The sequence below is a fragment of the Ranitomeya variabilis genome, chromosome 2 (assembly GCF_051348905.1).
Source record: "Ranitomeya variabilis isolate aRanVar5 chromosome 2, aRanVar5.hap1, whole genome shotgun sequence".
In the NCBI taxonomy this organism is placed as follows: domain Eukaryota; kingdom Metazoa; phylum Chordata; class Amphibia; order Anura; family Dendrobatidae; genus Ranitomeya; species Ranitomeya variabilis.
In genome coordinates, this window is record NC_135233.1 from 243,241,450 (window position 1) to 243,268,465 (window position 27,016).

Below are 27,016 nucleotides of genomic sequence, written 5' to 3' on the forward strand. Positions count from 1 at the left end.
GTGATGGTAAAAATGGATGCGGGGGGGGGGAAGGTGTGAATTCCGCCTATAGGTGCATTGACCTGATGGTACTTTGTGGTCCGTGTTACAGCCCGACTGCCTGATATACACTATTAGGCCGGCGTCCCATCACCCAAGAGTCACTCCTCCGAGAGAATCAGGTTGATTATGCTAATGATTTTTCAGGATTCAAACTCCTCCCCAGCAGTTGGTTTATGAGTATGTGCACACGTAGTTTTGAGCTCTGCGGATTTTTCCGCAGCGGATTTCAGAAATCCACAGGTAAAAGGCACTATGCTTTACCTGCGGATTTACAGCGGGTTTTTGTGCGGAATCCACCTGCAGTTTTACACCTGCGGATTCCTATTATGGAGCAGGTGTAAACTGCTGCGGAATCCGCACAAAGAATTGACATGCTGCAGAATGTGACCCGCAGCGTTTCCACGCGTTTTTTTTCCGCAGCATGGGCACTGCAGATTGCGTTTTCCATAGGTTTACATTGTACTGTAAACACATGGAAAGCTGCTGCAGATCCGCAGCAAAATCCGCAACGTATGCACATAGCCTAAAAGTAAAAAAAAAATCCTGTGCTTTACCTACCATTCCCAGGTCCGGCAATGAGTCTCTAACAAAACTCCTAGATTTTCAGAAGTTTTGCATTTTTGAGTGTTTCTGCTCCAAAAAGTTAGTGTGCCCGTTCCCTTGAAGCGACTCTCCTGTGCTGCTCACACTTGTGTATCTGGAGGTGAGCGGCACTGATCACACAGCTGCCAATCACACACGCACCCTGGCAGACCTGTGTGCCTCGCTCTGCGCCTCTCAATGTGGATGGGAGGAGGCTCCAAGCAACTAGTTTAAGTTGGGAGTGCACCTTTTATTTTCACAGCTGAGAATTTGCTACAATTGTATCATCTGTAAACAGCTGCACAAATCTCTGTCTTGCCAGTTACAATGTATTAGTGAAGTGTGTCCTATTGTAGTCTCTTAGGGCCTGTGCACATGTTGCAGATTTGTCACAAAACTTGAAGGGTTTGCGAACCCTGATGTCTCATGCACAGTTGCTTATTTTTGATTTGCACATTTGGTGCAGATGTAAATCCGCAGCATGTCATTTTTTCAGCATTTTTGCTGTAGATTTCACCCATATTAGGGTATGTGCACACGTTCAGTATTTTTCGCATTTTTTTGCTATAAAAATGCAAAAAAAACCACATACATATGCATCCTATCATTTAGAATGCATTTTGCAATTTTTGTGCACATGATGCGTTTTTTTCTAAAAAAAAACGCATTGCGGTAAAAAAAAAGCAGCATGTTCATTAATTTTGTGGATTTTTCGCGTTTTTCCTGCTATCTAATGCATTGGGAAAGAGTCGGGAAAAAATGCGCGAAAAAAACGCATGCGGATTTCTGGCAGAAATGTCCTTTTTTGTCAGGAAATTTCTGCAAGAAATCCTGAACGTATGCACATAACCTTAATGAGCGGGGAAAATTGAGAAACAAAAAAACGTGTAAAAAAAAAAAAATGCATAAAAAAAACACAGCAAAAGCCATGCCTATTTTATGCAGCTTTTTTTTTCTGCCAAGAGATGCAGAAACAGTGTAGAAATTTCTGCAGCAAATACGTCGCATAGTCACATGTGCATAGTCCCTTAGGCTACATACACACACTGTGTTTAAGCTGCTTACAAAAAGCAGGGTTTGCAGCGTTTTTGTCAGGGTATATTTGTCTCTTGTGCATCATCATGGGTGAAAAATGCCGAAAGAAGAGACATGCTGCATTTTGCAAAAACCAAGCTCTTCAACAAAAGTCAGGAAAAAAAACAGTGTGTGCATGAGTTTTCTGAAATCTCATAGACTTTGCTGGTACTGTAAAACGCAGCTGGAAATTTGCATTAAAAAAAGCCACAAGAACATAGGGTTGTCCAGACTGGATACAACTATGACAAACCCTCAGCTGTGAGCAGTAATTAGGTCAGGACAGAGGAGGGAGGAACGCTGCCACTACCTCTTCTTCCTGCTGGATCCATTTCTGGCTCAATAAGGGTATGTCTCCATGTTCAGGATTGCATCAGGATTTGGTCAGGATTTTCCATCAGTATTTGTAGCCAAAACCAGGAGTGGGTGATAAATGCAGAAGTGGTGCATATGTTTCTATTATACTTTTCCTCTGATTGTTCCACTCCTGGTTTTGGCTACAAATACTGATGGAAAATCCTGACCAAATCCTGATGCAATCCTGAACGTGGAGACATACCCTAATACTACACGTGTGAATGTAACCGGAGCAGATAGCGCAGCCATGCCCCATCCGTGAGCAGATCTCTTGCCATGTGTCTCGGTGCACAGGCGGCTGCCATGCTTTCTCTGCAGTGCAGGCTCTTGTTGACTCTGCATGGGGAGGGTACAGCGAGGAGGCCCAGTTTAACCCTTTTGCCGGAAGGCGTTGTATAGGAAGCCCACGTAGACCAATAATAGTCACATCCAAATTCTCTTTTAGCTCAGCTGCTGTCGACTCAGATGGTACGTGAACCCTGGGCTGAGGACATGGGATATATCCGCAGATTGGGAATGGGCTAGCTGTGTGTCCCTGGGAACGTCACCTCGCGCTGGGAAAGTTAAGAAATAAAGTACATTTCTAGTGCAGCACGTACGACTGTCCCCTGCCCACTGGCGGACACAGTCAGTAGAAGAAGAACAAGTTTTGGGCCCTTTGCAGCCTAATAACTCATCATAATGCTCACTTTTAGCTGCTTTGAATGTTGAAGCGGGCCCCGCTTTACCTCTAGGGCCCCTGTGCGGCTGCAGAGGTTGCACTAATGATATGTCCGCCTGCTCCTGCCCGTATGGCGTAATCAGTAGCTGCAGATTTTGGGGCCACCTAGACGATCAGTATGGAGCATGCTTGGTGCCCTATGGTTTCCTCACCATGGCCGGTCCATTCTTCTGGCGGCTTCTGTTTGGAATTTGCCACTATGATATATATGGATTTAATTAAAAAAAAAAAGCGCAAAGGACGTCCAATAAACATTTTTTTTTCTGAATTGGCTTTTGCTAGAAAAAAATGATTGGGGTACACCAGTGTCTGATACCCGTGATGTGCACGTGGCCTTAGTGTAGGCTCTGAGGGCAGGGGTCACGAAGCCACGTAATACAGGGCAGCACGGGGACTGGAGGGGGAAGTTTAGAACATGGTGGGGGGCTACACAGCTTGCCCTATGGGTGGGTTTGGGTCCAGTACAGTCACAAAGGGCACAACAAGGATCACTACTCAAGGTGGGGTCACAGATTTGCACCCTGAGTCTCCCCTTCATGTGAGCGCAGTTCTATTTCTTGATTGGGTTATTTGCCTACTTTATAGGACTGTTATTAGCGCAGTTTAAGGCACAGTGTATTTCCACACTTTATGGCATTATTTGTGCAGCTCAGGCTGCTTTTGCTTTTTTTTTTTGCTTCTGGCCCTCACGTCAGTGGCTCCATCGGAGCTTGAGTCTGAAGGCCTGTAGTAATTGGATTCGGCTGCTTGCACCGACAGGGGCTTTCATGATGAAGATGGAGTCACTGTGCGCGCTGTTGGACATCAATTTTGGCAGAATAAGCACCAAAATGATGGCCGACATAGCACACAGTGACTATGTCTGTATCATTATAGTCAATGGCCGCTGCCAGCTTATACGTCAGAGCCTTAGGGTATGTGCACACGCTGCGGATTTTGCTGCGGATCCACAGCAGTTTTCCCAAAGTTTACAGTACCATGTAAATATATGGGAAAAAAAAACCGCTGTGCACATGCTGCGGAAAAATCCACGCGGAAACGCAGCGGATTATTTTCCGCAGCATGTCAATTCTTTGTGCGGATTCCGCAGCGGTTTTACACCTGCACCAATAGGAAACTGCAGTTGTAAAACCGCAGAGGAATCCGCAGAAGAAACCGCGATAAAATCCGCAGTGAAAACCACAGTGGTTTTGCACTGCGGATTTTCCAAATCCGCTGCGGAAAAATCAGCAGCAGAATCCGCAACGTGTGCGCATACCCTTATCCTCCAGTGCTTCGGACATAAGCCCCGACTGAACCACTGACCGTAGGATAAATGACGGGAACATTGTGGCACAATTATTTTGAGATCTTACGGCATTATCTGGGCACTGTAAGATAACTCATAAGAAAAGGGGCCACTGCTCAACCTAATGCCGCCTCTTAATCTCCTTTTGGGCAGGAGCTGCCATCAAGTTACTTATAGGGAAAGTTAAGTCTCCTTTAGGTCATGTTCTTACGGTAGAGTTAAGCTTCTTTTTCCTCCTCTGCATTTAAGGCCCTGTTCACATGCAGCAATTTTGCTCAAATTGCCATAAAATGTAGTTTTTATTCCTCATTAAAATGTGCATTTTTTACTCTTTTTTTTTTTGCTGTTTAGCCGCCTTAATTTCTCATGGCCATTTTGCTTTTAAAGACGCTGCAGAATTTGTGGGTTTGTTTTGTTTGTTTTTTTTATTCCCTTAAATCCTTAAGGTCTGAAAAACAGCTTGCAAAAGATCATAATTGTGTTTTTTTAAGTGCGCAATTATGACGTTTCTGCACAAAACAAACCCACATTAAGCTCGACCTATCAAATCCGTACCAAAAAGGAAAACGCATAAAAAATGCAGTAAATAGATCAGATTTTGTTGTGTATTTCAGAGCAAACTCCTTCGGGGGAAGGGAATGGAGGGGGACGTGTCCAGGCACACCCCTCACACACCTCCTTCCAAACTCTGAGCACATGTGGACATAGTGACGAGGATCAGTGAAGCTGTATACGGTAAACGGGAGGACGTACTGGGCAAATATTGGACTTTGAATCGTTATGTCCTTTCTGAAATTCTTGCACTGACGTCCTGTAGATATTTTGCTGGGCTTGCTCTTATACACTGCAGTTAGTCCGAAGAAGCAGAGCTTCGGGGGCCAAGTATTATTTTTTGCAGCTGTAGATTAGCGAAGTCCAACTTGGGCAAATCAGTAAAGGGTTAAACCGATACTTGACGATTTAGGAGCAGATTGGTTGTCATTATGGAAGACGAGCAGATGGAATGTGCCAGGGTCATGTGACTGTGCCCGGGGCAGATGTTACGCTTCCAGGAAGGCGGGCGACTTCCATGTCTCGCCCGTGCTACTACTCCAATGCTCAGCGCTGATGAGGTGTCCTACAAGGACTTCTATCAGGATGACGCAGTCTAGGGCTCTGTATAATACATACATGTTATTTATCTTATTCTATATAATACATGTTGGCTCGTTGAGTCGCTGACTGACTTGTCCGTTTGTTCCAGATGATCATGAGATACCTAAGCAGAACGGTCCACTTGGTCACCAGGGCTGGCTACAGATATGGCTACCGTGGTCTCAGCACTGCCACTGGTCACACGACAGAGAAAAGCGTACCGTATGTCACGACGCTAAAAGAGGAAGGTTCTGCTACCAATGGTCCAACCAAGCCGTTGCCTGAATCTGCAGACGTGGTGGTGATCGGTGGGGGCAGTTTGGGATGCCAAACCACTTACCACTTAGCAAAGATGGGCATGAATAATGTCGTGCTGCTGGAAAGAGACCGTCTTACTTCTGGGACAACATGGCATACGGCAGGTAAAAAGGGCAAAATTGCAAGATCTCAGGTTTGGAGAGTAATCGGTAGGTGGATTTGTGTTGGACTTTTTCTCTCCTGTATAGACATGATGCCTATAGGGCAGCACAAAGACGCTGTGGCCTCGTCCAACGGAGACATATACACTCTGAGCACCGCCATATGGTACAGTGTACAGCAGGGGTGTCAAACTGCATTCCTCAAGGGCTGCAAACAGGTCATGTTTTCAGGATTTCCTTGTATTGCACAGGTGATCATTTAATCACCTGCACAGAATGATTCCAGCACCTTGTGCAATGAGAAGGAAATCTTGAAAACACGCATGGTTTGAGGCCCTCGAGGAATGCAGTTTGACACCCCTGGTGTACAGCAGTGTATTATGGTGGTATCTCCTCCTAGATGCAAAGAAAATAAAAACTTCTATATAAAATGTGAAGGTGCAGGATGGACCCATGGGCCAAGGTCTAACTATAGTGTGTGCAGAGGATGCATTGCCCCCAAGACCTGAATCCTATGTGGGGAGGCAAAAATGTCACTTTGGCCAATATGTGAAGACCCATTCTATTAAAGATCCACATTTGTTGGGTCCTTGTTGGAGATTTTGTATTAAGTGCCCTTGGGTCTCCAGTTCCCTAACTGCCCTATGACCTCTACCGGTGCACTGTATGGCTCTGAGATGTGGGCATTAGCAGGAGGCCTATAGATACTGTAGGAAACCTTATAATGAATGACATGACACTTCTCTCCCCTTCCAGGGCTTCTGTGGCAGCTGCGGCCCAGTGATGTGGAGGTGGAACTGTTGGCCCACACCCGTAATGTCGTCAGCCAGGACCTGGAGCAGGAGACGGGTCTGCACACTGGATGGATAGAGAATGGAGGTCTCTTCATCGCCTCCAACAAGCAGCGTCTGGATGAATATAAAAGACTCATGTCTGTAAGAGCGGTGTAACCCCAAGTGTATGTACAAGTGTAAGCCTCAACCTGATAACTGGAAGCTGTGAGCTCCATGGTGGTTATCCAGCTATGGTCCAATTCACCCTTGTGGGGATGACCGTGCATCCTTGTCCTGTTCTTTGGCCAAAACCAGGACTTGGTGCCCCTAGGTGTTGGTTAAGGGTCTTAGAGGTCAGACCCCACATAACTTTCTTTTATGTCCTGATTGGTGGGTTGTAATAAGAGCAAGGAACCCACCAAAATCTGTGAAGGGCCCCACATTTATTATCCTAATGTCTTCCTATGAGGTCTGGGTGGGACTGAAATCTGTGCACCTCATAGTGATTTTCTTTCTGCCAATCATCGTTGTTTTCCATCAGGATGAGTGGTAACAGAGGTGACGGGTGACTGCGCACACCCTTCCCTTCCTTTTTGTTACACTTTCACATCGGTTTTCAACATCCTCTTTTTTTTCTTCTAAAAATTGCAGCCAAACTGTGATGGGAATATTTCCAAACAGAATTGTTTTTCCTCTGTAGCATGCGGATTTAGTATCTCCGCTAATGGTTTTCACGCTGACTTCACAAACCGGCAGAGCTGTGATCACTGGTTTAATGTGCTTGCTAATTGCTTCTTAGTAACATCAGAGTGTTAATACTAACGAGGGTGTTATTAATTTATTTTCTACAATTCCATTAAATAATACCATCTTCCCGTCACTGATCATGTAAAAGAGTCATCTGGGTTAGAAAACTCATTTTCAAACAGCCTGTAAGAGAACTGATCGTACATTGCTGTTAGCAGAATAGGGACATTTAAGTCCCGCCCATGAGCAGCATAAGTCCACCCATGAAGAGCTTCAAGCTGGTCATCCATTTTTGGGCATGGTTTACAGAAACCCTGACCCTTTTTAGTATGGGAGAGCCCAGAAATGGCAGAGATTGTATCTGTAAAAAGAGGAAGAGTCTCAGAAAATTCGGAACTGTTGGCAGCTAGATAATTTCAGCATTTAGCAGTCACAACGAATCTCTCAGGCCTCATTCACACATCATTTATTTGCATATTGAGACAAATGGATCAATTTTTTAATCAATGATTTTTACCCAATTTTTAGTTGGGTCTCTGTTTATTTTTTCTATCCATGTGGCATTCAGTTTTCTTCTATATAAAAAAGAGCTGCTAAGTTTCTACCCATTTGGCAGTAAAATTGGAAAGCACATGAAGGACGCACAGATTCGATCTGCTTGCTGTCTATTTGTTTTTTTTCAATGACCCTTTAACATGACAAGTCAATTTTCATCTGTGAGTTGGATCATAATTGGCCTGCAAAAAAACCCACTGTGTAATGCTTTCTTTGCCCTGTGGGGGTGCTGCAGGGAAATTAAACCCTTCTTTCTGGGTTCATCTGATTGCTTCGGTTCTCAGCAGCAGGACAATTTGTGTTCAGCTTTTATAACTGAAGCATGTTAAAGTGGACATTCCTTTTAACTAATAGTATTTTAAAATGCATTGGATACTAACTGGACCCACTAAATCTCCCTTTTCAGCCAGCTGTAATCTTTACGTAAGCCAATTTATTATGGGCTGTGTTGGGTATTGCAGCTTGGCATCATTCATTTTGAGGCTGAGCTGTAATACCAGATGTAGCCTGATACACTCGCTCCATTGATGATGATTTTTGCCTTTTTATCTCAATAGTTGGGAAAGGTTTATGGTGTGGAATCGTACGTACTGTCCCCGGCTGAAACCAAGGATTTATATCCGCTCATGAACGTTGACGATCTGTACGGCACCCTCTACGTCCCTAAGGATGGAACCATGGACCCTGCTGGCACTTGTACAACCTTAGCAAGGGCTTCTACTGCCAGGGGAGCTCAGGTAACAGGAGTGATGGGTGAGGATGCTGAGATATGAGGGGCTGTTTGATAGGGTCCTCACACTGTAGCGCCTCCTATGATTTATCAGCGCCTTTATAATATTAGACACTGAAAGAAAACTGTAGGTGACTTCCCTCCGTAATACCTTCTGTGAGGCCGCAAATAAAGTCACTCATCTCAGCTTCCCATATCCCTCTGAGTGTAATGGGGGAAGGTGGGCTAGCAACAATAACTGCGACGGCATTGGAGGCTGACGGGCTTGTTCCTTCATACATTGTATATACTATATCTTTTTGTACCAATGGGTTTCTTCACTTTGCCTAATCGTTGGTCTGTCTCTGAATGTGGAGGAGCATGATAAATGGCCGAGGGACTGATGCATCGCTTCTTGTCCCACACAGGTCATAGAGAACTGTCCTGTCACTGGCATCCAAGTAAAGACTGATGACTTTGGGGTCAAGAGGGTTGTGGCTGTGGAAACGGAATATGGCACCGTGCAGACCCCCTGTGTGGTGAACTGTGCTGGTAACAAATATGCCTACTGCGATGAAGCTATCTATCTATATTATATCTATCTCATATTTATCTTTTTATCTATCCATGTATCTCTGTATCTTTATTGTTATGTAGCAATTAGGCAAGTATTGACATGGCTGTGATTGGCCGGCGCAGCACGTGACCCAGACGTGCAGTTCCCCTTATTTTTATAACCAGCCAAGGGGAAGCAGACAGCTGTGAGCTGGTCTTATTATGCTGCTTATTAGGCAGGTAAGGGGCCAATATCACTGCACCTTCCCAAATTATCAATATCAGCCTGCAACTGTCTGCTTTTTCTTTGCTGGTTATTAAAAAAATGACTTGGGGGTCCCTTTTTATAACCAGATAATCAAAGCAGATAGCTCTGATTTTAATAGGTTGGGAAGGGCCATGGATATTGGCCTCTTCCCAGATTAATAAGACCAGCCCTCAGCCACCTCAGAAATGGCGCATCCATTAGATGCGTCAATTCTGGCGCTTAGCTTTGGCTCTTCCCAATTGCCCTGGTGCAGTGGCAATCGGGCTAATGGTTTTGGGGTTGATGTCAGCTGTGTAACATCTGCTGACATTAAGCCCAGGGGTTAGCAATGGAGAGGCATTTGTCATACACCCCCATTACTAGCCCCATAGTCAAAAGAAATAAACACACACACAAAGAAAAGTCCTTTATTTGTAAAAATCACTCCCCTACGAGTTCCCTCTTTTAACAGTTTATATATATGTATATATATATATATATAAAATAATCCACAGGCATCTGCCGCAATCCAAATGGAGGTCCGCGACGATCCCAGTCTTCTTCATCCAGTCTACGGAGCCCCATTCAGAAAATGCAGCTCCATATGCTGGTGCAGCAGCCACTGCCGGGTCTGACAGTGTAATCTGTGATGAGACAATGAAAACCGGTCTTAGGAGCGCAGGAAAGAGACACAGACGAGAGACCTGATGAAGACGGATCCTCCTTCGAAACGCGTTGTGGTTTAACCCCATCTCTCATCTGTGTCTCTTTCCTGCCCTCCTAAGGCCGGTTTTCATTGTCTCATTGCTCCCATCCTCCATTGGAGGTTCCCGGCTGGAGCTGCGGTGGAGACTCGACATCCTGTCCACTCCTGGGCTGCTTCCTAAGCGCTCCTATATGACCACTCATCACTGACTCTTGGTGTAATCTGTGAGGCTCAGCTGCTGTGAACTGAGGTGACCGTAGTAAGGTTACCTCCATTCACAGCGGCCTATTCTTACAATGGCAGCGTGAGTGCTGGACTGATGAGCGGTGATGTCACTCGTGCTGCCCTTGTGAGAGCCAGCATAATAAGTCTAGATCACAGCTATCTGTTTTCCCTTTGCTGGTTATAAAAATACGGGGGACGTCACGTCATTTTTTTCATTTATTTATTAACAAGTACATTAAAATATACACGCAAGGCACTGCTCCACTTGGAACTCCGCCTCCTGGTTCAAGATTATTATTATTTTTGTTCTATATTATTATTTTTATTCTATATTATTATTTTTATTCTATATTATTATTTTTATTCTATATTATTTTAAGTTATTTTCCTATCCACCTTCGCTCACAGGGCAATTGTCCAGCTCTTATCACCATTTTGCTTCATCGTGCAGCCCTCTAGCCCTTACTACGACCATTTTATAGCCATTTTACAGCACCAAAGTTCAGGTCCCCATTGACTTATGTGGGGTTTGGGTCCGGGGTCAAGTTCTGGTACCTTAACCGAACTTTTTTTCTCAAGTTCGACTGAAGCCAAACTTCCACGTGTCCGCTCATCCCTAGTAGTGATCTATCTTTGTATCTAATTATTTTTTAACAGGACGCTCGACAAAGGCTCTGCTGTACTGAGCTGAAGCATTGCCTCTGTTCACATGGGCCGTCTGTCTATTAGTTTCATATCTATCTTTGTATCTATCTATGTACTTCTCTCTTTTCTTCTTTCTCTTTCGTTCTATCTTTCGTGTTCTCTCTCTTTCATTCTCTTTCCTTCTCTCTCGTTCCTTCTCTCTCGTTCCTTCTCTCTCGTTCCTTCTCTCTCGTTCCTTCTCTCTCGTTCCTTCTCTCTCGTTCCTTCTCTCTCGTTCCTTCTCTCTCGTTCCTTCTCTCTCGTTCCTTCTCTCTCGTTCCTTCTCTCTCGTTCCTTCTCTCTGTCTTTCCTTCTCTCTTTACTTCTCTCTCGTTCCTTCTCTCCTTCCTTCTCTCTCTTTCTTTCTCTCTTTCCTTTTCTTTCCTTCTCCTTATCCCTCCCTTTCTTTCTTCCTCTCTCTTTCCTTCACCCTTTCTTTCCTTCGCTCTCTCCTTCGCTCTCTTTCGCTCTGTTTCCTTCGCTCTTTCTCTTTCCTTCTCTTTCCTTGTCTCTTTCCTTCTCTCTCTCTTTCCTTCTCTCTTTCTTTCCCTCTCTCTCTTTCCTTTATTCTCTTTCCTTCTCTCTTTTTCTTTCTCTTTCCTTTTCTCCTTCCTTCTCTCTCTTTTTCCTTATCCCTCTCTTTATTTCTTCCTCTCTCTTTCCTTCACCCTCTTTTCTTCGCTCTCTATTTCCTTCGCTCTTTTTCTTTTTCCTTCTCTTTCCTTGTCTCTCTATTTCCTTCTCTCTCGTTCCTTCTCTCTCTCTCTATCTTTCCTTCTCTCTTTCCCTCTCTTTCCTTCTCTCTCTTTGCTTCTCTTTCCGTTTCTCTTTCCTTCTCTCTCATTTTCCTTATCCCTCTCTTTCCTTCGCTCTCTTTCCTTCGCTCTCTCTCCTTGTCTCTTTCCTTGTCTCTCTCTTTCCTTGTCTCTCTCTTTCCTTGTCTCTCTCTTTCCTTGTCTCTCTCTTTCCTTGTCTCTCTCTCTTTCCTTGTCTCTCTCTCTTTCCTTGTCTCTCTCTCTTTCCTTGTCTCTCTCTTTCCTTCGCTTTATCTCTTTCCCTCTCTCTTTCCTTGTCTCTCTCTTTCCTTGTCTCTCTCTTTCCTTGTCTCTCTTTCCTTGTCTCTCTCGCTTTCCTTGTCTCTCCCTCTTTCCTTGTCTCTCTCTTTCTTTGTCTCTCTTTCTTCATCTCTTTCTTCCTTTGTCTCTTTCTTCCTTTGTCTTTCTTTTTCCTTGTCTCTCTTTCCTTGTCTCTCCCTCGCTTTCCGTGTCTCTCTTTCCTTCGCTCTCCCTTTCCTTCGCTCTCCCTTTCCTTCGCTCTCTCTTTCCTTTGCTCTCTCTTTCCTTCGCTCTCTCTTTCCTTCGCTCTCTCTTTCCTTCGCTCTCTCTTTCCTTCGCTCTCTCTTTCCTTCGCTCTCTCTTTCCTTCGCTCTCTCTTTCCTTCGCTCTCTCTTTCCTTCGCTCTCTTTCCTTGTCTTTCTCTTTCCTTTTCTCTTTCCTTCGTTTTCCTTATCCCTCTTTCCTTTCCCTCTCTTTCCTTCTTCCTCTCTTTCCTTCACCCTCTCTCTTTCCTTGTCTCTCTCTTTTCTTGTCTCTCTCTTTCCTTCGCTCTCTCTTTTCTTCTCTTTCCTTGTCTCTCTTTCCTTGTCTCTCTTTCCTTCTCTCTCGTTCCTTCTCTCTATCTTTCCTTCTCTCTCTATCTTTCTTTGTCTCTCTTTCCTTGTCTCTCTTTCCTTGGCTCTCTTTCCTTGGCTCTCTTTCCTTGGCTCTCTTTCCTTGGCTCTCTTTCCTTGGCTCTCTTTCCTTCGCTCTCTTTCCTTCGCTCTCTTTTCTTCTTTCCTTGTCTCTTTCCTTCTCTCTCTCTCTATCTTTCCTTCTGTCTCTCTGATTCTCTCTCTTTGCTTCTCTCTCTTTGCTTCTCTTTCTTTCCTTCTCTCTCTTTCCTTGTTTCTCTCTTTCCTTGTCTCTCTCGCTTTCCTTGTCTCTCTCTCTTTTCTTGTCTCTCTGTCTCCCTCTTTCCTTCTCTTTCCTTTTCTCTCTCGCTTTCCTTGTCTCTCTCGCTTTCCTTGTCTCTCTCGCTTTCCTTGTCTCTCTCGCTTTCCTTGTCTCTCTCGCTTTCCTTGTCTCTCCGTCTCCTTCTTTCCTTCTCTCTTTCCTTGTCTTTCTCTTTCCTTGTCTCTGTCTGTAATGATTATAAGGGATAACTCAGGAGCCTCTTTGCATGGAACAAGACAACTACAGGACACAGTTTTATGGGGTAAAGTCTATATTATCACACGGTGATTCAAACAGGTGCAGAGAGAAACTCAAGTCCACAACACTTGGTGTAAATATTAAATGCAGCTTAGCAGTCTATAGGAAACTTCAGAGGAAAATGCAATCACACAGAAAGTCTATGAAGCACAATTATTCTTGAGGATACTTGACACGAATAAGTCCTTGGTAGTCCAAACACAGAAAGTTATGCTTATAAGGCAGTTCAAATAATATTTTAGCACAACCAGGGAGGCCTGGGTAAAAGTCTCAGGTTTAAGCAGAGCAGCAACAGCTTACATGTCCAGCAAATGCAGATGGAAACAAACACAAGCAGCCAGATGGAGGATTACTGGAAACCGATGTATGCAGCAGAAACTCAGAGCTGAGTAGCAGGATCTCCACACAGGTTCACAGGAGCAGGTGCAGGTGCAGATGCAAAGCCAGGGAGTCATCAGGAGCTGGATGCAAGGCAGAATACTCTAGCACAGACTAAAGGCTGGGGTGGAGTTATATAGCAGGAAGACACAGTGCACATGAGACCAAAGACGCCATCTTGGAAAAGGGCAGTAATGCACAAAAGGTAATCAAAATGTTCAGAGTCCTGACACTTTCTTTGTCTCTCTTTCTTTCTTTGTGTCTCTCTCTTTTTCCTTGTCTCTCTCTCTTTCCTTGTCTCTCCCTCTCTCTTTCCGTGTCTCTCCCTCTCGCTTTCCTTGTCTCTCTCTCTTTCCTTGTCTCTCTCTCTTTCCTTGTCTCTCTCTCTCTTTCCGTGTCTCTCCCTCTCTCTTTCCTTGCCTCTTTCTCTCTTTCCTTGTCTCTTTCTTCTTTTTTTCCCTTTTTTTCCTAATACACTATTATTTTTTGCTGTTATCTCCTGTAGGTGTTTGGGCTAAGACTCTTGGACAAATGGCTGGGGTGAACGTTCCTCTGGTAGCGATGCACCATGCCTACGTGGTCACTGAGCGGATCGAGGGAATCCAGGTCCCGTTACTAGTAGTATTTTACATCTTGTCCTTGTTTTGTATATCTGCTGTCATTATGTCACCATTCTCCAACATGTCACCACAATTATGTTAAGATATTGGTGCATTTCTAATTAGGTCACAATCCCATAGTGTGAAGTGCACAGTCTGCACCCATCTGTCATCCCCACAATGCTCTGGGCTTGACTTTCATCAGGCGTCACAGTATGCATTACTGCAGTCGCTGGAGATTTTGTGTTAGTTAAGAAATGTGAAGCCCCTATCCTGTCATATATTGATGGGACACTACTGATAGCAGCCCTCGCCTTCCATCACCCTCTATGATATGTGATGAGCCACAGTTATACAGTTCAACAACTGACCACAAGAGGGACTATATCCAAACCTATAACCAGATATCTTGGACATGCAGTCACATAAGCAATGGCGCAGTGTGGGTTACCAGCACGGAGGGGGGCAAGATAAGTATTTAGTGGCCCCTAACCTATGGACCATAGATGCTCCCTGAATCCCTCCCAGCAGTCCATTTTTGAGCCCCCTATTCCTCAGGCACATGTATTATATTTTTTTATGACAATAATTATGTGCTCCAGCCCTCTAGTTTTTCTTCTATTTATTGAAATCTATAAAATATATCTCTTCTCTATCTATCTCTCCCTCCCTCTATCTATCTCTCCCTCCCTCTATCTATCTCTCCATCTATCTATCTATCTATCTATCTATCTATCTATCTATCCCTCCCTCCATCTATCTCTCCCTCCCTCTATCTCTCCCTCCCTCCATCTCTCCCTCCCTCTCCCTTCCTCTATCTCTCTCCCTTTATTTCTCTCTCCCTCCCTCTATTTCTCCCTCCCTCTATTTCTCCCTCCCTCTATTTCTCCCTCCCTCCATCTCTCCCTCCCTCTCCCTTCCTCTATCTCTCTCCCTTTATTTCTCTCTCCCTCCCTCTATTTCTCCCTCCCTCTATTTCTCCCTCCCTCTATTTCTCCCTCCCTCTATTTCTCCCTCCCTCCATCTCTCCCTCCCTCTCTCTCCCTCCCTTTATCTCTCCCTTCCTCTATCTCTCCCTTCCTCTATCTCTCTCCCTCTATCTCTCTATTTCTCCCTCCCTCTGTCTCTCCCTCTATCTTTCTCTCCCTCCTGTATCTCTCTTTCCCTCCCTCTCTCTCTCTATTTCTCCCTCTCTCTCTATCTCTCCCTCCCTCTATCTCTCCCTCCATCTCTCCCTCCCTCTCCCTTCCTCTATCTCTCTCCCTTTATTTCTTTCTCCCTCCCTCTATTTCTCCCTCCCTCTATTTCTCCCTCCCTCCATCTCTCCCTCCATCTCTCCCTCCATCTCTCCCTCCCTTTCTCTCCCTCCCTCTATCTCTCCCTTCCTCTCTCTCCCTTCCTCTATCTCTCTCCCTCTATCTCTCTATTTCTCCCTCCCTGTCTCTCCCTCCCTCTATCTCTCTCCCTCCCTCTATCTCTCTCCCTCCCTCTATCTCTCTCCCTCCCTCTATCTCTCTCCCTCCCTCTATCTCTCTCCCTCCCTCTATCTCTCTCCCTCCCTCTATCTCTCTCTCTCCCTCTATCTCTCTCTCTCCCTCCCTGTATCTTTCTCCCTCTATCTCTCTCTATTTCTCCCTCTGTCTCTCCCTCTATCTTTCTCTCCCTCCTCTATTTCTCTCTCCCTTCCTGTATCTCTTTCCCTCCCTCTCTCTATTTCTCTATCTCTCTTTCCCTCCCTCTATCTCTCTCTCCCTCCCTCTATTTCACCCTCCCTCTATCTCTCTCTCCCTCTATCTCTCTCTCCCTCCATCTCTCTCCCTCCCTCTATTTCTCCCTCCCTCTATCTGTCCCTCCCTCTATCTCTCCCTCCCTCTCTCTCCCTCTCTCTCCCTCCCTCTATCTCTCTCCCTCCCTTTCTCTCTCTATTTCTCCTCCCTCTATCTCTCTCCCTCCCTCTCTATTTCTCCCTCCCTCTATCTCTCCCTCCCTCTATCTCTCTCTTCCTCCCTCTCTCTCTCTCCCTGTATCTCTCTCCCTCCCTCTATCGCTCTGTCCCTCCCTGTATCTCTCTCTCCCTCCCTCTCTCTCTCTATTTCTGCCTCCCTCTATCTCTCTCCCTCTCTCTCTCTATTTCTCCCTCCCTGTCTCTCCCTCCTCTATCTCTCTCTCCCTTCCTGTATCTCTTTCCCTCCCTCTCTCTCTCTATCTCTCCCTCTCTCTCTATCTCTCCCTCCCTCTATCTCTCTCTCCCTCCCTCTATCTCTCTCTCCCTCCCTCTCTCTATTTCACCCTCCCTCTATCTCTCTCCCTCCATCTCTCTCTCCCTCCCTCTCTCTCTCTCCCTCCTTCTCTCTCTCCCTCCCTCCCTCTCTCTCTCCCTCCCTCTATCTCTCTCTCCCTCCCTCTATCTCTCTCTCCCTCCCTCTATCTCTCTCCCTCCCTCTATTTCTCCCTCCCTCTATCTCTCCCTCCCTCTATCTCTCCCTCCCTCTCTCTCCCTCCCTCTATCTCTCTCCCTCCCTTTCTCTATTTCTCCTCCCTCTATCTCTCTCTCCCTCTCTCTCTATTTCTCCCTCCCTCTCTCTCCCTCCCTCTATCTCTCTCTTCCTCCCTCTCTCTCTCTCCCTGTATCTCTCTCCCTCCCTCTATCGCTCTCTCCCTCCCTGTATCTCTCCCTCCCTCCCTCTCTCTATTTCTGCCTCCCTCTATCTCTCTATTTCACCCTCCCTCTATCTCTCCCTCCCTGTATCTTTCTCCCTCTATCTCTCTCTTTCTCCCTCCCTCTGTCTCTCCCTCTATCTTTCTCTCCCTCCTGTATCTCTCTTTCCCTCCCTCTCTCTCTCTATTTCTCCCTCTCTCTCTATCTCTCCCTCCCTCTATCTCTCTCTCCCTCCATCTATCTCTCTCCCTCCCTCTCTCTCTCTCCCTCCCTGTATCTCTCTCTCTCTCCCTCTAGCTCTCTATTTCTCCCTCCCTCTGTCTCTCCCTCTATCTCTCTCCCTCCCTCCCTCTATCTCTCTCCCTCCCTGTATCTCTCTCTCTCTCCCTGTATCTCTCTCTCTCCCTCCCTCTCTATTTCTTCCTCCCTCTGTCTCTCCCTCTATCTCTCTCCCTCCCTCTATCTCTCTCTGCCTCCCTCTATCTCTCTCTTCCTCCCTGTATCTCTCTCAACCTCTAGCGCTCTCTATTTCTCCCTCCCTCTGTCTCTCCCTTCATCTCCCTCTCTCTATCCAATCTGTTGCATAGGAAATTAATAATAATTTTGTTTTTTATTTTTCTTATTTTTAATCACTATTGTTTATCTTCACGTATCATCATTTTTTTTATTTTGTCTGTTTTAATGAATATTTTTTAAGGTTTATTTTTTTCCCTTTCTCCTTTCTTTTCTTTTCCACACCTCAGGATTTGAGTCTTGAGACGCTCAGAGCAGATCACAATGTGTCTAAATTCCTTTTCTTCAAATTTCTCTGTGGCGTTTTATTTATAGAACATGCCAAATGTGCGGGACCACGACGCTTCGGTGTATCTCCGTCTCCAAGGTGACGCGCTGTCAGTGGGAGGATATGAGTCAAACCCTATATTCTGGGAAGAGGTGAGACGCTGATTGCTGTCAGATACAGGAGACAAAGCGATACGAGCAGCCGCGTACCGCGCCGCTCCTTCCTCTCCTGTCAGCGGCGGTTATTATCAGTCATTACACCGTGGCAGCTCCGCTCCGCCAGCAACATCCCTTCCTGCACTTAAATAATTGAGAATTAAACCTAATTATCATTAGTTTATTGTATCTATCGAGGATTCGGAGGGCATTTATAACCTATAAATAAGGTTTTTATAAATAAAGTTTATTGAAGTGAAATCTGAATGAGTTACATAGGTGTTCCATTAATTCTGTCTTGATTGTGCTTCTTTCAATAAACTTTATTTATAAACATGCAGAATATCATTCTAGTGTGTCTGTTTGTATATAGTGGTATTCCCATCTCCAAGATCCTATCCCATTATGTAGTGGATCTAATAATAATATTTTTAGCAAATACCAACAATTAGAAATGTAGTATAGTTTTTCTGATTCGCTATGTATCTTTCCCCATGTGCAGGCATTGCAGGACCTTAGGCATCCATGATTATGACCACTGATATAGTTGGTTAGCTAGTTGCTTGTGGTCGTAACCATGGATACCTAAAGTCCTGCAATGCCTGCACATGTGGAAAGATACATAGCAAATCAGAAAAACTATACTTCATTTTTTATTGAAGATATTTGATATTATTATTATGGAGCCCCGCTAGGACCGTGGGGTACTGGGGCTGGGGCCAGCGGTACTTAAAGGGGTGGTCACGGAAGCAGTGACCCTGTCCGTGGCCCTAGGCGTCCAATAAAAATTATGAATGGAGGTGGAAAATAAAGTCTATAGGGAATAATTTGTTTCGCCACCTGTGGTGTGTGACCAGGATGGCCGACGCAGCTTTAAGGGACCGCTGGGTCCAATGGTAACGCAACGGGATGGTTCTGCTCCTCACAGATGGAGCGGGGCTCCAGGGCTACCGGTACAGTTGATAAGGGGTGATTGACGGTGGGGTGCAGGAAATGATGGGAAGACACAAGGATTGCAGTTTCCTTTACCTTTTACTGGTGAATTTAAGGTGCGGTCCGGGGCACAGGTAACAGGTGATGGTGGGGTCCGGGCAGCCTTAATAACACCCGAATCGACACTGATCTGGTTCTGGGTGATCTGGGACTGCAAACGACCACAGGAGTCCTCACCCTCCCATCTCCCAGCCCTCTATAAATGCTATAAATAAAGAATTGGCTACGCTTGCACAGATCTCATCATTCACTTCTATGAGAGATCCAAAAGCACTGTGGTGTAACCGTATAGAAATTTCCCTTTAACGTCTTTCTGAATAGGCAAATTTTTCATATACGCGTTTTTGTTTTTTTTTCCTCCACTTTTTCCAATAACCATAACTTGTTTTTTCTTTTTTCCCATCATCATACCCGTATTGTTTTACAGTATATAGATTTGAATTACACAATTAATTTCACCGTATATTGGAATGAAAAATGGGTAAATAAAATTCCAAATGGGGTGAAATGGTTAAAACAATTCCTCACAGTCGCACCAGTTTTTTTTTGTTTCATTTCCACCGTGTTCAATGTTTAGTAAAAATGATCTGCTATCATAATAATCCAGGTCAGTGCAATTATGACTATACCAAACTTGTTGTTTGTTGTTGTTAAATGTTTCAATTGTAAAAAGAAAAATTGGTTTGGGTAATTTTATTTATTTATTTTTTTAGACCTGTATCTTTTTAAATCTTTCTGCCAATGGAGCTGTGTGACGGCTTGTTTATTGTGCACTAAGATGTTGTTTTATTGATACGATTTTGGGGTACATATAACAATTTATATATATGCCATAAGAGCCCCACACAGCCCCCTGTATACAGTAGGAACACCAACATAGTCCATCAATATATAGTATGAGTCGGCACTTCTATATACAGTGTAAGCCCCCACATATCCTCTCTATATAGAGTTTGAGCCCCACACAGCCCCTATATACAGTATGAGCCCCCACATAGCTTCATATATATAGCATGAGCCCCTTATATACACTGAGCCCCCACATAGCCCATTATATACAATGAGCCTCCACATAGCTTCCTATATACAGTGAGCCCCCACATAGCCCACTATATGCAGTTAGCCCCCACATAGCCCATTATATATAATGAGCCCCCACATAGCTTCCTATATACAGTGAGCCCCCACATAGCCCACTATATGCAGTTAGCCCCCACATAGCCGCCTATACTGTATGAGCACCATAATACAGTATGAGCCCCCACATAGCCCACTAAATACAGTATGAACCCCACAGAGCCTCCTATATACAGTGAGCCCCCACATAGCCCCCTATATATATATATATATATATATATATATATATATATATATATATATATATATATAGTGAGCCTCATAAATACAGTATGAGCCCCCTAAATATAGTATGAACACCCACATAGCTCATTGTATATATGCAAACATCCCGTTGCTCCTTTCCCCTGGTACTCTTATGTTATCTCCAGTGCACTGACTCTCTGCACAGCAGACGAGATGGAGCAACGTCATCGCATGTGCTGGCTAAATCACACACACTGATTGGTAAAAGAAGGAGCTGACCCCGTCCTCCACCAATGTATTCACCACTGTCTGCATCCCGAGGTTGTGGATAGTGGTGACAGCGGGTCTTGGTTGGTAGGCCAAGCTCCATGGGCTGCAGTTTGCCCAGCTCTGCCGCAGAGGACTTGAACCTGCAGCTTTGGATCGCTTGTTGTATATACTGCAATACTTCAGAATTTGTACAAAATCCTTTTGGACAAAAGGAACCGCATCACTTAAATCCCACTGTCAGAGATTGATGGCAGCATATAAGTGGTTAACAGCGGTGCTTAGTGCTCCTGTTATAGGCAGGTGCCGGCTGTGTAACATGGCTGACGCTTGTATTGTATGGAGCCACGCCTGATTTAGGACGTACTCATATACCTCATGTCAGGACAGTCTTATGTCCAATGAAGAGGGCTGGTGCTTTTTTTAAAAAAAAAAATGATTTTTTCTATTTTAACCCCAGGTATCGGATAAGTTTGCTTTCGGCCTCTTTGATCTGGATTGGGATGTCTTCATTCAACACATCCAAGGGGCGATAAACAGGGTACCTGCCCTAGAGACCACGGGTATTAAATCCACTGTGTGTGGCCCAGGTGAGCAATTGCCACACACAATTTTGTCTTCCCGGCTTAGGTAGTGCCGTGTTGCGTGGAGGGGGGCCTGAGCGCCAAATAGTATGGGGGCTTTAAATGTCACTCCCTGCCCTTATTGCTGCTTCTTCTTGGCGTGGCATCAGGCACAGTGAGTGCCCGCCTAGGTACCAATGGTTGACACAGGTAGAGCACACTTTGCAGAATGAGGGTGTCATTGGCTGCTGCACACTGCATAGGCTGTAAATGAGATGGCAAAGTTCTCAGTATGATAAAGTGAGCTCTGTCATCTCAGTTGCTCTCTATGCGGAGCATAGCAGCTGATATAGAAATAATCCCAACTCCTGTGCTCTGCATATGCAGCAACTGAGATTACAAACACTGCCCTGTCCAATCCCCCAGAACCTCCACTCTCCGTTGTATTTTTTATTAGAAAAAAAACAGATACCTACTGGGGGTGCTGTCCCAAGTTTAAAGCATTGGCTTTTGTATAAAAAAAAAATAATTATAAGACAGCAAATCACACATTTTTTTTAGGTCTCTTGACTTATCTCAGAATCACCTACTCAGAAGGCAGAATAGAAATAATAATTTATGAGAAAAATACAATTGAGAAAAAGTAGAAATGTCACCACTAGGTGGCAGCGGATGGCAGGAGATGTGCCGGTCTCGCTCTCCTTTCTGGATCCTTATACCCCTGGTGACACTTGGAATAACTTGCCGAGGACAGAATATATATTCTATACGCCCCGTTATCTGAAGCTTTAATTATATTTCTATCTGATCATAGCTGGAAGCTATGCTATTCCAATCTCTTCAACTTGATGTGTCACCCAGCTTTCCTAGACTTCTAGCCAGTCAGTAACTTGCGCACCATAACACAAACCAACTAGACAAACTTGCCAATCAGGGGTCTAGAAAAGCTGGGGGCCGCTGCAGTGGGCTCCATAGTAGTGGCACTCAGCTTTCTTAAAATGATAGACTAAGCCTTCATTGCTATGATAGATATCAAAGCCAAGCTGCGATGTCTCCTGTCCCTCATAAAATGCCTCCTATAATTCTGCTGAGGAGACAGTTTTGGGCCCCAGCTGCTGTGTCCTCCGGGGACTTCTGCTTTGGCCATTGATATCTAGGTCACATCTTTCTCCTATCCAGATCCGACATGACATGTACAATGGAGATCCTCTGGCCCGGGCAAATGCGCTCTTGGATAGAGGTGCAGAAGGTGGCTGACGAATGTCTATTATACATGTCTGTGAGGGAGAACAGCTGCCTAAGAAATCCCCAAAAGCCAATAATTCATGGTTCTCATCTGCTCTCATATAGTCTTCATTAGAGGGCCATAATGGCCATTTTTGCTGTTTCTGTTCCCAGGTTATTATTAGGGGAAGATCATCTCCCCCCATCTGCTTCCTCACCCACGAGAAGCTGACAGCACGCTGCATTCCTTGAGGAACATGCTTTGTTAGGCAGTGCGTTAGCCATAAGGAATAGATAGGGGCAGCACGAGAGGAGGATTCATTTTGTGGGTGGGTGTCAATATTTGTGTCATTTGGGGGACTAAGACCCCAATGAATATGACTTTTGACCACAGAGATGTTTAACACTCTGCCTGAGGCGGAGACTCGGTGGGATTCTCCTGGGCTACTCAGCCCCTGAACACAAAGTTATAACGGTCTCCATGTAAGGACCCTTACATATTATCTATTTTTCTATATTTCCCAGAGTCCTTCACTGCTGACCACAAGCCGCTCTTAGGCGAATCTCCAGAAGTTAGAGGCTTTTTCCTGGGCTGCGGATTCAATAGTGCAGGTAAGGGGGCCAAGATATGGATGAGCCACACCAATACCGCCAGCTCAGTGACTCTCCATCTGTGGTGAAACTACAGCCCCCAGCATGCAACAAAATGTTCTGCCTCTGACACAGTGGGAGTTGTAGTAGAGGTGGAAGTCATCATGTATTAGGAAGGCTGACATCCAGTCACCCTCCCCATAATGAGCTTTTTACATAAGTACATTTTGTTACCTGGTAGTATAAATGCCGCTGTTATCCTGAATCAGGCGCTGTTTTTCTTTTGTTCCTTCTCCTCTCCATTCCTGAGATACGGCCTCCTCTTCCCTGTATATAAATCTAGTCTTATTAGCCAAGTGGGCTTGGTCATCAAGAAGATGCCCATAGAGAAGTTGAGGACCACGCCCACTTGGGTAACAAGACTAGATTTTTATACAGGGAAGAGGAGGCCGTATCACCGGAATAGAGAGGAGCAGGAACAAAAGAAAAACAACGTCAGATTCAGGAGAACAGTGGCATTTAGGGAGCCTTTCCTCTCCTGATTCCGGCCTTAAGGCGCAATGAATAATTTGGCGTGATCAGCCATCTTGGCGGCAGGCATCATTTCCTATCTGCAGTAGGGCCCAAGGCGGACCAGGTAGCATGTCTGTTCTGCTTCCAGTACTTTTCACTGACCTTGAATCACAGATTAATGACTAGGAATCGTTGTAAAGACATATTTCTTGTGACGGCTCCTGTGGTTTTTTCAGGTATGATGTTGGGAGGAGGATGCGGGAAGGAGCTTGCTCACTGGATTATTCATGGCCGTCCAGAGAAAGACATGTACGGCTATGACATCAGGTGAGAAGAGAGTCTGCTGAGTACAAGGACCATCAATGATTTATGGAATATAATCACTGCTCGCACATTTCCGAGCATGGAGTCCAGAACATAACCCCTCACCTCGTATAAAAAGAAGGTCATCTGAGGACTGGGTCCTTCAAGCCACCCTTTACATTGTGCTGTAAGAGATGAGAAGCAGTGGTCATCTGACATCAGCTCCATTAGCATATGCCATCACTTACTCATACCTATCAGTTTACTCTAAAGATACTTCCCTAACCTGGGCCAGTCCATTATGTGTGGATGCAGAAATATTGCTCCTGGTGAAACCCATAAGTGTTCCTACACAGTACAATACCCCTTTCATGGCCATAACCGTACTCAGAGACAGTATTATGCCTCCCACAATCCCCTCACTATTATGATGCATCTCATAGTACCCCCACCACATTTTAGATGTCCCCTCACACAGTATGATCCCTCCCACAGTCCCCTTACACATTATGATAGTATGATCCCTCCCACAGTCCCCTTACACAGTATGATGCCTCCCGCAGTCCCCTTATACACATTATGCTGCCTCCCATAGTCCCCTCACACAGTATGATAAATCCAACAGTCCCCCAACACAGAATGATGAACCTACAGCTCCCCCACACCATATAATGCCCCTACATCATGATATCCTCACAGTTCCTCACACAGTATGATGCCCCCACAGCCCCCCACATTTTAGATGTCCCCCCACATAGTATGATGCCTCCCGCAGTCCCCTTATACACATGATGCCTCCCATAGTCCCCTCACACAGTATGATAAATCCAACAGTCCCCCCACACAGAATGATGAACCTACAGCTCCCCCACACCATGATATCCTCACAGTTCCTCACAGAGTATGATGCCCCCACAGCCCCCCCCCCACATTTTAGATGTCCCCCCACACAGTGTGATGTCTTTCACAGTTCCCTTACACAGTATGATGCCTTCCACAGTCCCCTTTCACAGTATGATGCCTACCATAGTCCCCTCGCACAGTATGATGGATCCAACAGTCCCCCCACACAGAATGATGAACCTACAGCTCCCCCACACCATATAATGCCCCTACACCATGATATCCTCACAGTTCCTCACAGAGTATGATGCCCCCACAGTCCCCTTACACATTATTGTGCTCCCCACAGTTCCACTATACAGTATCATTCCTCCCACATCCCCTCACACAATACGATGCTCCCACACATAGTATAATGCCCGCACAGTCCCCTGGCACAGCATGATGCCTGCACAGTCCCCTGATGCAGTAGGATGCCTGCACAGTCCCCTGACGCAGTATGATGCCTGCACAGTCCCCTGATGCAGTAGGATGCCTGCACAGTCCCCTGACGCAGTATGATGCCTGCACAGTCCCCTGACGCAGTATGATGCCTGCACAGTCCCCTGATGCAGTAGGATGCCTGCACAGTCCCCTGACGCAGTATGATGCCTGCACAGTCCCCTGACGCAGTATGATGCCTGCACAGTCCCCTGACGCAGTATGATGCCTGCACAGTCCCCTGATGCAGTATGATGCCTGCACAGTCCCCTGACGCAGTATGATGCCTGCACAGTCCCCTGACGCAGTATGATGCCTGCACAGTCCCCTGACGCAGTATGATCCCTGCACATTCCCGCCACCAGCTTTGTTACATTGCAGACTATCTCCATTAGGTGGCACTTTTTAAATATTTATGGGTGTTGATTTGCTTGTTACAAGAGCTCTGACGCGCTCTAACGCTTTTTTCTATTCACTGACAGCAAGCAGTTTATCCACAATTCTAATAAAAAGTCGCAATAATGTTTTTTTTGCTCACAACTCCGCATTCGCTCCTCATCCCTCTAGTCCTCCATATTGAAATCCCATCCTGGACCAGCCGCAGATATTAATTATAAGAGCATGTCTGCTAATTATCCCCCCCCCCAGTCCTGTGTGTTGTGACTCCACCCTCTTGGCCTCTTCTCGGTCTCTCCATTGTGACGCATCTGCCGCTCCCTGTGATTACCGCACTTCTGCAGCGTCCGGACAGTGCCAGGCGGTAATCACATAGCGCTAAAGCTTGTCATTAAATCTATTTCTGCCGCTTAATTATGCCACGGGCTAATAACAGAGGTGAGAGGAGTAAATGGAGGAGGAGGAGACGGCTCAAGACCCATGTCCTGCAAGTAACAATCCGCAGACAATGGCCAAGAAACGCTATAAAGGAAGAATTATAGGAGATGTGACAATTACTGGCCCTTTATCTCACTCCCAGGAGGCTTTTAGTTACGGGTGAGCACGGCCGTTCTCTCCCCAAGGTCAATGTGATCTAAAACCGGCAATAATAATGGCAATTACATCACACAATATGGCACGGTGTGATGGCATAATGCTCAGCCAGGGTCGCTGCGGAATCAGATTGGTATTGACAATCAGGTAAAGAAATTGGGGAAATCGCTGAGAGCCGTCTATTATTTCTATCGCAGCTGGGTGTATATATGAGTATATTATACTCGCTAACCTTAGAGAAGATATCCCAAGGTGAGGAAATGCCCTGAAGTTATAAATCCCTCAACGTAAAGCATTGGAATAGCAATTGGTGCCTATGACCCCCCTTTCATCAATACGGACCCAGACGGGCCCCCTTAAATGCACAGACCCCTAGACCACACCTCACATATAAATATAGAACGAAGGCGAGCCCCACTAAATAAACACCCTCCATCTTGGGCCTTTGACTATATATCCCACACCAAGGTGAAAGTGCAATGTGCAAAATGTATAAACAGTGTCAGACTGAAGAACATTAGGCCCACTGGAGGATCTGATTCTGAGGGCCCACCTTTCTCCCCCACTGAAGAGCCCCATAGCAAATGCAAGGTTTGCACTATGAACTCTCCTGAAGGAGAAGCCAGGGCCCAAGGGAGGATTCTCCGGTTCTCTGGTGGGCCAGTCCAACCCTGTGTATAAAGATATATAAAGATAGTTGTAGGTAAGTAATTTCACCAGAAGGTAGGCTAGTGTATGAGAATCTAGCCAAATGACCTTCTGTCTATTGCAGTAGTATACTAGATTCTCGCTGCTAAAGATGTTGGGTGTCGCCATAATCTGACCATAGAGGTTTTAAGTTAAATATAATGTGAGAGGTGACCATTAGCCCTACAGAATAACGCCTCTCAGATGGACGTAGTATAACTAGTTACCCAAGGAACCCTGAAATGCAACTTGGTGCTATCTATATAAGTGGTGTGTCCTACTGTTTCAATAACTATGCTGACATAGGTAGTCAATCATACTCAGCCGCAGTGAAGAAGGGCTGAACTGACGCTATATGTCCCCCCTGCTGTTCACCTACCTATTTACAGAGGTTGATGCCCTAAGATGGCGAGAAGTGGCACCCCCTCTCATGCGCCGGCTGTCCCTGTACTCCTATACCAGTCCCTAACCAGACGTAAAAGATGAAACAGACGGCCAGTTGGCCTGTATATATTGCTGGTCATACCCTCTGTCAGCACGATATATAGTGGGGTGGATAAAAACCCCAGAGCACAGACAGAAGGCAGGAGACGAGATGTC

The 27,016-nt window shown here is 45.5% G+C and overlaps 2 protein-coding genes across 9 annotated transcripts in view; one reads left to right on the forward strand and one right to left on the reverse strand.

Annotated features, from left to right (window-relative positions):
* Positions 1-27,016, forward strand: part of SARDH (sarcosine dehydrogenase) — a 63,969-nt gene that overhangs the window by 3,019 nt on the left and 33,934 nt on the right. For 2 of the 8 annotated variants that reach the window (XM_077284324.1, XM_077284320.1), the window contains exons 2-10: positions 5,308-5,620; positions 6,374-6,552; positions 8,250-8,429; positions 8,830-8,953; positions 13,951-14,051; positions 17,532-17,636; positions 20,683-20,812; positions 22,535-22,621; positions 23,350-23,440. In XM_077284324.1, coding sequence (XP_077140439.1) covers positions 5,308-5,620; positions 6,374-6,552; positions 8,250-8,429; positions 8,830-8,953; positions 13,951-14,051; positions 17,532-17,636; positions 20,683-20,812; positions 22,535-22,621; positions 23,350-23,440 — 1,310 coding nt within the window. Of the gene's footprint in view, positions 1-2,385; positions 2,524-4,664; positions 4,800-4,877; positions 4,947-5,095; positions 5,222-5,307; positions 5,621-6,373; positions 6,553-8,249; positions 8,430-8,829; positions 8,954-13,950; positions 14,052-17,531; positions 17,637-20,682; positions 20,813-22,534; positions 22,622-23,349; positions 23,441-27,016 lie in introns of those variants that run through there. The other 6 variants (XM_077284318.1, XM_077284322.1, XM_077284323.1 and 3 more) reach the window with 6 other exon arrangements.
* LOC143808929 (uncharacterized) lies at positions 10,823-12,737 on the reverse strand (the record flags this gene model as incomplete). Its single annotated transcript, XM_077292105.1, has 3 exons — positions 10,823-11,350; positions 11,558-11,932; positions 12,638-12,737. Coding segments are annotated over 3 exons (879 nt in total), but the record flags the coding sequence as incomplete, so codon positions are not given.